At 49.0% G+C, this 12,179-nt stretch overlaps 1 protein-coding gene across 1 annotated transcript in view; it reads right to left on the reverse strand.

Annotated features, from left to right (window-relative positions):
• Window positions 1-12,179, reverse strand: part of LOC102373585 (fatty acid amide hydrolase-like) — a 27,968-nt gene that overhangs the window by 5,443 nt on the left and 10,346 nt on the right. Inside the window, exons 5-16 of the mRNA XM_006030173.2 lie at window positions 10,418-10,480; window positions 9,804-9,924; window positions 9,577-9,669; window positions 6,609-6,769; window positions 6,246-6,331; window positions 5,763-5,846; window positions 3,909-3,971; window positions 3,633-3,710; window positions 3,448-3,536; window positions 2,674-2,710; window positions 1,058-1,206; window positions 543-605 (exon numbers count right to left, since the gene is read on the reverse strand). Of these exons, the coding sequence (XP_006030235.1) occupies window positions 543-605; window positions 1,058-1,206; window positions 2,674-2,710; window positions 3,448-3,536; window positions 3,633-3,710; window positions 3,909-3,971; window positions 5,763-5,846; window positions 6,246-6,331; window positions 6,609-6,769; window positions 9,577-9,669; window positions 9,804-9,924; window positions 10,418-10,480 (1,087 nt within the window). The remainder of the gene's footprint in view (window positions 1-542; window positions 606-1,057; window positions 1,207-2,673; window positions 2,711-3,447; window positions 3,537-3,632; window positions 3,711-3,908; window positions 3,972-5,762; window positions 5,847-6,245; window positions 6,332-6,608; window positions 6,770-9,576; window positions 9,670-9,803; window positions 9,925-10,417; window positions 10,481-12,179) is intronic.

Here is a 12,179-nt window from a genome sequence, read left to right on the forward strand (position 1 = left end):
CCTGGAGCCAGGAGTTGGAAGAGGGCCAGTGTCGGCTGCGCCACCGGGCTGGAAGGGATAGAGCCCCCAGAACACCTATGCCGAGTCATCAGCAGCAGCAACCACAACCACCACTAAATGCTGCAGCAGTCCCCGCACCCATAGCCCTCTCCCAGCACCGCTGCCACCTGCCCCGAGCGCGGCCCAGCCCCCAACAGCAGCCTGCCCTGCACACATCTGGGGGTGCATGCCCCCATACCTCCCAGCATGCATGTAGCAGCAGGAGCCACGTCCCATGGACAAGCCGCTCGCAGTTCAGTCCTGCGCCCACCCTGGCTGTGGAGCGCCTACCCCTCCCCTGGCCCCACTCCCTCCCCACCCCTGCTGAAGCTGCTGGAAGCCCTTGGCCAGGCTGCCTTACAGCCCTACCCCGTTTTGGGGGGGGGCGGGGGGCTGGCTAAACCCCATTAGCCCCCACCTTCCGCCACCTATGCATCCCCCTCCTCTCACCACCAAGCTGGGAGAAGCCTCCCACTAGGCCTCCTCCACAGCCTGCTCCCCACCTTAATGTAATCCAGAGCAGTGAATTTGGAAGCCAAGGCAAGGTTGGCCCGTGTCTCCAGGTTCTGAAATACAATAGCATTAGGTCAGTGCTTTGCACACAAACTGGGTTCTCATATCTGCACAGGGTAAAGAACAAGGCAGGAGCTTTCACATGCTCCTGAGACAGAGCCATCTTGTCAGGAACCACAGATCAAGATGCTGCATTCTGGACCAGCCTTCCCCAGGGGCATGTGAGGAGGCAGCAGGGGCTGCACACCTTAATGTGAATGGACAGGTATGTGGAGGGGATTCTAAGGTGCAGCCACTTGCAGCAGCAGGGCACTGGACTTGATGGCCCTTTCATCCTACCTTCCCATGACCATTTTTAGTACATTGGTTGCCACACACCACAAGGAAGTGAGGAAGGACTCGGGTTTCCCACATAGCGAGTCTGCCCTTTCACAGGTAATAGTGGCTGACAAACAGCCTAGAATAAGCAGGATGGGTGCTGCCAATCCAGGGGGCAAGCCCTTACCATGTCCTGGAAGTGGTGGTTGAAGTCAGGCTGCAGGAAGTCCCTCATCTCGCTGAGAATACAGATCAGATGTGCCACCCGCACCTCCTCCATCTCCAGCAGGGACACTTCCACCACCGTGGCACCCAGGGCCTGCAGATGCTCCACAGCTGGCAATCAAGCAAAACACAAGATGCTGCATTACTTGTGCTGAAGCCCACTGCCAAGAGAGGGCTTAGGATTTCAAATCTTGTGAAAGACCGGGGCTCCCACATGCCTGCTACTGGCATGCCTAGTTATCCAGTGCAAGGTGCAGTAATGCTCCTGGCCACCTCTAGCTAGGAGAGAGAAAGCAAAGAAAGAAACAAACCACCACAGAGCTTGTCTACATAATCCCTCCATCCCTGGAGCTTTTGGGTGTGCTCTTGACTCTTCTCATGCCTGGCTACTCTTTGAGAGAGTTGCTTCCACCTTGGTTATCCAGTCAGCAAAGAAGGGATAATGATAACACTTCCCAGCCTATCTGCAGCAACACTTGCCCCACCAGATCAGACCCCACCATGCTCCAGGGAGGATGCTATCAGTAGGACTGGATCAAGGTGCTTAATTCACTAAGCACAATTCATTAAGTTATTTAGCATAGTCTAAGCTACGCATAGGGTAAAGATCACAAATGCAATTCATGAAATCACTCAGCAGCAACTGGAAAATGTTTTCTACGAGTTGGAACAAAATCAGATTGAACGATGTATTGTGAAAAATGGTGGTTATATTGAAGCCTAGAAATTTGAGCTGTATCGTGTTAAAACTTAATTAATTATGCTTTCAATTGCTGTTTAGTTTGCTTCTATCATGTGTATATTCAGAGTTATTAAAGTTGCACAAGGACTTTATAAACACCCTGTATGTATATCTATGTGTAAAAAATAGAAGAGTTGGGAACAGAGGATCAAATACACCTAGGACAGCATCAAGCACCTCCAGAGGAGATGGAGCCAAGCAGTTAGAATATGGAGCATGGAAGCAACTGGTAGAACCCACATATATATGGGGTGTCCCATCCAAGTACTCATAACATCTTTTAAACTAAGTGGGGATAGACAAGACAAAGACACCCTCTGTTTGGTTTTACCCAAAGCCCCAAGCAGTAAGGTAGCTGCAGCAGGAACCAACTCCACTGGCCACAGTGAAGCATTTAGTGGTAGGCTATGGCAAAAGAGAAACAGAGACCTTTTAAAATAGAAAGCAGCAGGTAAATAGTACTGATCATAGGCTGAGTTACAACAGGGCAAAGAAACAAACCCATAGCACTGGGTTCAGCTGGGGTAGAGGGCAAGCTTCCTATTTGACCTGAAAAAGCCTGGACCTGCTGATGCTATTGACTCAAAATAAGCCCAGGGTTATTCAGGGCCCATGACAAGGGGCCTTCCTAACCAAAATTAGTCAAATGTGAGCTACAAGACCTCATAGGAGACATTCACATAAAACAAAACAGTTAGGAGTTAGTCAGCTGCCCTCACATTCTTCCTCTTGTAAAACCTCCCAGCCTTTGACCCAGAGGCTTAGAGGGAACTTGGAGGGAGAAGCTCTCCCAAATGGATTAGTAAAAATAAAGGTAAGAAATTCTTGTGCCTTACCTTTCTGGCAGACTGCCAAGATCTCTGCATCGCAAGCCTGAAAAGACATTAAACAGAAGGACCCGATCAGTCATCACCTCTCCTCTTCCCCCAGAGCTGAGCTCAGCACTTGCCACCCTACTGCCCTGCACACTAGATCTTAGGCCACACATTCCCTTTCTCCTTGCATCGGAGTCGGGGGCAGCAGATCCAACCTGCATCACCCCAGGCTCTCTTTGGGCATCAGCTCCAATCCTACAATGGCCAGAAGCTGCTGTCTTAGCAGGGAGGGAGGCTAGTAGAACCATGGGATAGCAAGCCTGAACCCAGAGACCATGCAGCCTAAACAAGCTTCAGGAAAACAAGTACTGAAAAAATGGTATTTCCATGCAGCAGGGAAATCCCAGTACTTTAGCATTTGGTTTGGTCTCATATGGAGACCAAAGAAGGTGGAAATATCAACAGTTTCCTGTGGAGTGAACCACTCAAAAAAGATTTCAAGTGGAAGCACTGCCATCCACTAATGCACATTGCTTCCTTGTGCCATCACCCAAACCCCTCAGAAAACTGGGAAGGGTGGGGGCAGATTCAGACAAGTCACTTTCTGGGGAAAAATATTTCTTTGAACTGGACTGAATGTTTTCTGACATGCCAAAGCACTCAGGGAAGCAAAGGGAAATCCCTTTGCAGTCAGTTAATCCCTGGCTGCCAGGCAAAGGGGAGAAGTTTGATTTGAAGGTGCTTCAAACACACACTGCAGTACAGCACAGAAGGAGAAAAGGTAACAACAGGCACCTTAAAGAAAGTCCAGTCCACTCCCAGCTTTAAGCCCTTCAGGTCAGGGGTGAGTACATCTGACAGGGATGGTTTCGGCTGGTTCAATCCTGCAAGGGATAAAGGAACCCTTTGTCAGGCACCAAAGTTCTCACAATGAGAGACCGCACCTAGGGCATCCAGGAGAGAGGGCGCAGTTCACTCACCATAGGGGTACAGGGGGTCTGGTGCCGCTAAGATGCTGTATGCAATGGCTGCATCTGTCACTGACGCACAAATAGGGCCTATCCAAAGGAAATCCAAATGTTATGAACCTGTGGGGATGTGGGGGGATTCCATCCTCACTCTTCTCCACCACACACATTCTTGTCAGCATGCTCCCTCTTATGCAGGTGTCTGCTGTCCCCCCCCCCACCAATCACTCCAGGCCCGACACACGCATGCCCAACCAAGTTGCAGCAGCGCAGTGAAAACCTTCTTACCGAGGCTGACCGTGGAGTAGGACAGTGGATGGGAACCGTAAGCACTGAAACATCCAAATGTACCTTCAAAGACAAGGTAGAGACCCCAATTAGAGGCAACATGTATGAGTCAGAGATGGGCATAACATCTATGATTCGGAGTCAGGCCACTGGTCCATCTATTCCCCATCTCCTGTGTCTCTCAGTGACAGAGAGCAGGTGTTAAGAGGAAGAGTACTTATGCAGGGTCTGTCCAGACTGATCTGTCCTCTACTACTCTTCCTTCATGGCTTCCAGCATTCTGAGACCTAGGAGGCACAACCTTTACTGCAGTGTTTAACAGTCACTGAGGGGTCCATTCCTCCATGAATTTGTTCAATCCTCTTTTGAGCCTGTTTAAATTATCAGCCTCCACAATATCCTATGACAATGAGTCCCACAAGTTGAGTACTTGTTGTGCGAGAAAAAAAAATCCTTTCATTTGTTTTAAATCTGCTCTCTAATCACGTCACTCTACGTCCCCTCATTCTACTGTTGTGGGAGCCAGTGGCAGTACAGATTGTTGGCTTCTTTATTCAGCCAGACTGGCCCATAGCCTTAGCCCCTGGGCCCACAGCCTCTTCCCAGAAAGCACAAGCAGCAGGGGAGGAAGAGGAGCACTTTGACCTCTGGTGCAGCTCAGGGAGAACCCAGGTCCGATAACCAACTGGGCATTCCAGAGATGGAAGAACCCTGCAGCATGGGGTCCGTCCCTCCCTCTAGGCCCAAGGTGGGGCTCTGCTCTTCCATTAAGTTTTGCTTTAGGGGATGGCAAGTATGCTTGCCAGAAAAGATACTAACCCAGCTCTGGATCCCTAAGGGCCTTTGCAGCACAAAGGTTCCTGCTGTTCCTGGCCCCCTCTCCAGCAGGAACCAGGATCCCAGCTCTGAAATGCTCGCATGTCTGGATTTTAGTGTGGGTACAGGTGACTACAGAACTAAAGGCAATAAAGTCACCTTCCTGCTTTGCAGACTTTGAGAAGAGCTGCCAGGCTGTTCTAGCCAGGTCCCTAAAGAAATGGGTCTAGGGCTACCTCAGGTTTGCTGATCTGGTAGTAATCAGGGCCCCATCTTGAAAAGAGAGGATACAGTGACCTTCTCATTCAAAAGGTCTCCTGAATCCCCAAGTCAGGAGACATTTATCTACAGTTCTGTATTAAGGCACCACTGAGATAGGAGAAGCCAAATATCTGATTTTTCTCATCCATTTCTCTCTCTCTCCTTAAATCTTCTCCTCCCCAGGGAAAGAAGCATGGTAAAGTGGGAGTAAATGCCACTCTTGCTGGAGAAAGACAACATCAAGAATCTTTATCTCTATCTTCATGCCTAAGAGATGCCTCTGGGCCCAGGGGCCAAGGCTAGCATGGTTCATACTCTGGTATCTCTCCCTTCTGCCCTCCAGCCCACAGAATGACACTTGCTTACCCCACTTCTTCAGCCAGAAGAAGTGACCCTGTGGGGGCTGAAAGGCACAAAGGGCTGGAGTACAGAATCAGGTGTCACCTGGACACACACAGAGATTCCACTTCTGCAACATGCTTTCCTTCTTGGCTGCAAGCCCTTATTTTTTAATTTTGATTTGGGAGCATCAGAACACAGGCACCAGCTCTAAGTGTCCTGCCAATCACTGCAAAGTCTAATGTAATGGATGCAGGATAATAACTACTCTTTGCAATCAACACTGTCCATGCAGCATGTCATTACCATCACCCCCAAAGTCCTTATGGGGCTGGGGAACAGCTTGGTGCTTGGAAGAGGACTGTGGAGTGCCCTCCCCCTGTGGGGAAATGCAGGACTCCTCAGTCTGACAAGAGAGTGTGTGTGCAGCAAGGTTACCTTTCAGCCCCACAACGCCACAAAAAGAAGCAGGAATCCTCACAGAGCCACCTCCATCACTGCCGATAGACAAAGGGCAAAGACCTACAGAGAACAGGTTAAAAGAAACTGTAACCAGACCATGCCACACTACCTTCTTGCCTTGTTTAAACAGGAAAGACAGTATGTAGGGTACACACATAGAGCTCCCATTCACTTCCAAATTCCCTTGTAGAGCTAAACCAGCAACCTTCAATTCGGAGGAGGGGGTGGGGGGGAAGGAAACCACATGACATTCACTCTTGTGGGCTTTTTCCCCCTGATCAGAGTCCCCGCCTACTGGATTTATGCCATTTCATGCTCTCCCCAGTTCCCCAAATGCCTGCAGGTATCTTGCAGGCCTCCAGCCAGTAGTGACACCGACAGACCCTGGGACCTTCCAAAACGGCCCCAGAGGCTTCTATAGTGCCCCTTCCCACCCAAGCCAGGTCCAGGGCATCTCACCTGCAGCTACTGCAGCTGCTGACCCACTGGAGCTGCCACCAGTGAAGTAGTTGGGGTTATATGGGTTTCGAGTGGTGCCATGAAACCTGAAGGAGATACAAGAGAGTGCAGTTGTTCAGGAAGGGCAGAGGAACCACCAAGAAAGAACTCAGAAACAGTCTCTCCCCATCTCCTGCCCAAAGAGACACATGTTGCTTTTTAAGGCACATATCCCATTCTACACCCATCCTTTGGGCATTCTGCCCCACAGTCCTAAGGAAGCTTTCCCTCATCCTGTACTCTGTGTGCATGCGTGTGCGTGTGGGGGGTGTTTATCACACCAATATCACAATTCAGAGGGGGAGGAGGGACCAAACCTCTCACCTGCCGGGATTACAGCCAGTGGTTCCAGTCCCCAGTTCGTGCATGTTTGAGACCCCAATTATGACAGCTCCAGCCTCCCGCAGCTTCCTGGTCAGCGTAGCATCCTCAGTCTCAGGCTCTGTCCCCAGATATGCCGTTCCCGATCGATGATGATAAGGCACCTTGGGGAGAAGGGGGTGCCTTAGGCATCCTTAAATGCACATACTTTTCCTCCCCCTTCGCCCCTCCCCCCACAAGAGAACAGGTTTGTCTCATCTGTCCCGGGCATGTTATAGCTGGGTAAGTTTGACCATAGCAACTGTTACCCTCACAGCTCCAGGGCATGCAGAGTCCTGCCCTCCTTGTTCTTGCCATCTCTGGCAGTTAGTTGCCATCTGAGAACTTGGGGAAAGAATCAGCCTTTTGATTTCAAGTGCTACCTGCAGGAGCTACCTCATGGTGGGGTGTGTTAATTCTTTGCAAGTGGACAACCGTGTGCAAATTCTGGATAAGCCTAGGATGGAAGGTGCTTAAAAAAAAATAAATAAAAATTTCATCATTCAATAAATTCTGTGTTCACTTCCTGGGTGGAGAAAACAGGTCCTTATGCTGGCATTTAGGCATCCAAATAAGAGATTACGTTTTCAGAGGTGCTATGTAGCAGTACAACAAGGATAAGGAGTCCAAACACCAGGCAAAGCAGGACAGGATGCCTGTGATTCCATGGGCAAATCTGAAATTCTGTGCCCCAGAAAGCAAAGCCATCTAGTAGAGGAGGCAAATGTAAGGGGTAACTCATGCTAGGACAGAGGTGAAAAACTGCTGGGGGGTTGGGGGGTGGCAGGGAAATCGATTCAAAATACTCTGGAGTAGTCTGAACCCCACCCCCACCGGACAGCAGTAAAGAACTCAAAAATCCCTTGGAGTTGAACAGGAGCAATGTTTCATAGTTTCATAGCTGGTAGAGTTGAAAGGGACCTGAGCAGATCATCAAGTCCGACTCCCTGCCGTGGTAGGAAAGAGTATTGAGGTCAAACGATCCTGGCAAGGTGTTCATCCAGCCTCCTTTTAAATACCCCAGGGTAGGAGCCAGCACCACTTCTCTTGGAAGTTGGTTCCAGATCCTAGCCGCCCCGACTGTGAAGTAGCGCCTCCTGATATCTAGTCTGAATCTACCCTCTGCCAGCTTGTGACCATCATTTGTAGTCACTTCTGGTGGTGCTCAGGGGAACGGGACTCCCCCAATGCCTGCTGGTCCCCTCTGACTAGTTTGTAAACGGCCACTATATCCCCCTCAGCCTTCTCTTGTGGAGGCTGAACAGGTTCAGGTCCCATAGCCTCTCCTCGTAGGGCCTGCCCTGCTGACCCCTGATCATGTGAGTGGCCCTCCTCTGGACCCTCTACATGTTGTCCACATCCCTCCTGAAGTGCGGTGCCCAGAACTGGATGCAGTACTCCAACTGAGGCCTGACCAGTGCCACGTAGAGGGGGAAGATCACCTCCTTGGACCTGCTCGTGATGCATGTGTGGATGCATGACAAGGTGCAGTTGGCCTTCCTGACTGCGTCCCCACACTGTTGGCCCACGTTCATTTTGGCATCAATAATGACTCCGAGATCCTTTTCTGCCTCTGCACGGACGAGAAGGGAGTTCCCCAGCCTGTAGGTCTGCTGCTGGTTCTTCCTCCACAGGTGCAGCACCTTGCACTTGTCAGTGTTGAAACCCATCCTGTTCTTATCTGCCCACCCCTGTAACCTGTTTAGGTCCGATTGCAGCCTATTCCTCCTTTCTAGCATGCCCACATCCCCCCACATCTTAGTGTCATCTGCGAATTTGAACAGGGTGCTTTTTATCCCATCATCCAAGTCGCTGATGAAGATGTTGAACAGTGTGGACCCGAGGACCAAGCCCTGCGGAACCACACTGCCCACATTACTCCAGGTTGAATAAGGCCCATCCACCACCACTCTCTGGGTGCGGCCCTCCAGCCAACCAGTGACCCATTTGACTCTGTAGGTGTCGACGCCACAGTTCCCTAGTTTTTTTAATGAGAATGGGGTGAGAGACAGTGTCCCTGCTCAGAAAAACGGAGGCAAAGAAATTGTTAAATAGCTTAGCTTTGTCGTCTGGAGCAATGACCAGATTTCCTAGTGTGCCTTGCAGAGGCCCCACATTACCCATTACCTTCTTCTTAACCCCTATGTATTTAAAAAAGGACTTCTTGTTGTCCTTGATCCAGGTCGCTAGTCCCAGTTCCATCTCCGCCTTGGCCTTCCTGGCCGCCCCCCTACAGCCCCGAGCAACCGAGGTATAGTTCTCCCTGGTGATGGCCCCTCCCTTCCATTGGGTGTACGCCTCCTTTTTAGCTAGGAGACGTTCCCGGATGCTTTTGGTGAGCCACGGGGGCTTTTGCACCCTCTTGTCCCCTTTGATCCGTGTTGGGATTACCTCCCTTTGGGCTTGGAGGATCATCTCCATAAGGAACGACCACTCTTCTTGGACACCTGACTTCTCCCCTCCCTTGTTGCGTTCATCAAGTTAGGCCAGTGCTGAGAACTTCAGGAAAAACCCTTGCTCCCCAACCTTGGCAACACATTTATTGAACTTTGCTTGGCAGGAAAGGAGGAGGAACTTCTCTCTCCAACCACCTACTGCTCCCATTAGGGGATACATGGCATTAAAAAGTCCCAGATATGGAGGGCATTCTTGTGTTCATCTTCCAGAGTCCATGTTATCCTATTCTTTAGCCTACCATTGTACTGTCGATGCTACCTTCATTTCCATGAATGCCTAGCCTTCCCCACTCCCACAATCTGAAAAATCTGTCTCAACACCTCCCTGCAGCAGCAAGGTCCATAGGCCTGTGGCATATTTTTTAACTCGGTTTTTTTATGCCTTTTAGAAGCAAGCTGCTTCTCAGCATTCCTCAGGTGAAGGGTTCATAGCAAGTTCTCAAAACCCCCATAGCCTTGCTACCAAGGGAACTCACCACCTTAATCTCTTCTTTCAGACAGACTGGGATACCATCCAGAAGAGACAGAGGACATTTATTTCTGTAGCGAGTGGTAGAGGCCTCAGCCATCTGCAGGAAAGGAGAAAGGTTTTATCTCTAGCTGGACAAGCAGCAGGTTAGAGCAAGAGTCTTCCTCTGGTAAAAGATATAACACTGCTGCTTCGGAGAGGGCAGAGGGCCGCTCCTACCCCACACAGACATACCATCCGAATCTGCTGCTTGTCCCACTGCACAATTGCTCGAAGCGGGGGGCTGGATTTTTCACAATCCTCCAGCAAGGAAATAATGTTCTCTGCAATCCGTGTTGGCGTCAGCTCCCTGGTCCTGTGAAACGGAAGAGAAACAGGGAGGCTGTTAGATTTCTCACCTTCACTCTCTCCTGCCCACACACTGTTCTGAGAGAATCCATCCTTCAAGCAGGCGTGATCCCATCTTCCATCTAGCCAAGATGAAAGAGGAATCGAGCCCTCAGCAGAGCTGTGCAGCAATGCTCTCTAGACAACCAGTACTGCCAAGCTATGCAAAACATCCCTTCAGTACGAAAGCTAAGCTTGTCTCCAAAGCATGCCTTGCTCCAGGAAACAAGCCAAGAGATGCAAATTGTTTAATGGTTTTCGTGCTTTAGGGTTGGGCCAGATTCACAAGGTTGGTATAGCCGATATTCCTGTAGCTGGTGCGAAAGACTGTAGGAAGGAGAGGATTCCAAAAATTCATAAAGCACAGGGAAAGGGCACCAAACTATGATGGCAAATTGACAAGACAACAAAATGGTTCTCAACATGGTGCTTCTTGTCACCCATCATTTCACCCTGCCTACCGGTAGGAGTTGAGGTAGTCCAGGATCTCCCTGAAGCTGAATCCAGAGGTGGCAGAATGAGACCTGTAAGAGGGAGAGATGTCTGTTAGCACCTTTCCCTGTTCTGAGAACTGTGCCAACATGCTTTTCTGCCCCTGCACCTGCCCAGAGACACAGGGACTCAGCAGAGCTAGAACCTATGCTTGCCCAGTGATGACCTCTTTAAAAACCTACCTCCTTGCAAGCTTACAAGATGAAAGAAACATTTTCCAGCTACATTTCCATTTTCTTTTTTTAAATAAACACAAACAACAGTAAAAATTTAGCTTGATTCACACTCTGCCTTACAAGTAATACCTTTTGATCCAATCATTGCAAGCTACATGTAAGGAATAACTTTCTCAACGTGTGGGATGGACACAGCTGTCCAGCTCACTGGAGTATTATACCATGGCTTGGACAGGAAGTAAAGAGACATTAACTGAAGTTTCAGGAAGTTTATGTAGACACACCAAAGTCAAAGAAGGCCATAATAAAAATGATCTTTACTTCAGCTGTGAGATGACGCTCAGATCTAATTTGTCCATCTAACTCCCTAGGGCAAGGTAAGGAATATAATTTTCTAAAGAGCCTATGGGAGTTATGTGCCAAAATCTAGTTGAAGTTCAATAGTGGCTGCATACCCAACTCCTTTGGCTCCCTTGAAAAATTCCAGCTGAGGTTTCTGAACTAGTAAGCAATCCCTCTCTATAAGAAAACCAAGTCTGGAGCTTGGGCTCCTAAGTCTCTTAGGTACATTTCACCTGTTTGGAACAAATCTTGAAATTTGTCTGTATAGGTAGGTATCAATGGCACACATAAGAGCCACAAACTACCAGTCTAGAGTTCACAGGCAAGTTTAAGGAATAAGTCAGAGAAAGAAAAAAAAAAAAATACTGTTCTTAATTGTTAGTATAGTACTAACAGCATAACCCTGAACTGTAAACCTCAGAGTAGCAACCAATCCTATACCTGGGTAAAGTAGGGGTTGTCCATCAAGCAAGACTGACAGAATAGAAAAACATACCCTGCATTCTTTAATGGGCTACTTTAGACATGGAAGTAGAAAAAGACAACACCAAGGAATGGAACATTGCTTGGGGGGGGATGGGGACGGGGGGACACCCCCTCCCCAAACCAAACAAAAACCAACCAACTTGGCAAGAGAGAAACTCATTAATTCATGCTTGGGGTCTGGTGTGGGGCTTGGAAGCACTCCATATCCTCACAGAAAAAAAGGTAGATCAAGCCAGAAGGCAAATAAAATAAATAAATAAATAAATAAATACATAAATAAATAAACTGGATCTTCATCCATACAAGACTCAGATTAAGAGTCCAAGATGAAAGGGCATGCCATGCCACCAATAGCAGCAACCACTTTTTGCTGAAAATAAATCTGAGAATGAACTGAGCAAATGGCAACAATAAAACAGTACAAAACCAAAAACAGAAGTGTCCCATGAGAAATTCCAGCTTGCATCCAGGATATGGAGGGTGAGCAGTACCCAGAGACTCTGTGATCTGAGCTAAAGCAATTCCATCTGGATACCAGCACAAACAGGCCATGAGACATGGACCCTCCTTAAAGAAAGAAAAGCACCACTTATGTCTGCTCCTGAACACCAAGAGCAACACAGCACAGGGGGAAAAAGCAAAAGGAAGCAGCAGCAGCAGCATGAGGAAAGACAAATGGAAGCAGGAGGCTAAAGCCCCTGCAGCTGGACCTGAAACTGCTGCTCTT

This window comes from Alligator sinensis, unplaced genomic scaffold (genome assembly GCF_000455745.1).
Source record: "Alligator sinensis unplaced genomic scaffold, ASM45574v1 scaffold344_1, whole genome shotgun sequence".
Classification (NCBI taxonomy): domain Eukaryota; kingdom Metazoa; phylum Chordata; order Crocodylia; family Alligatoridae; genus Alligator; species Alligator sinensis.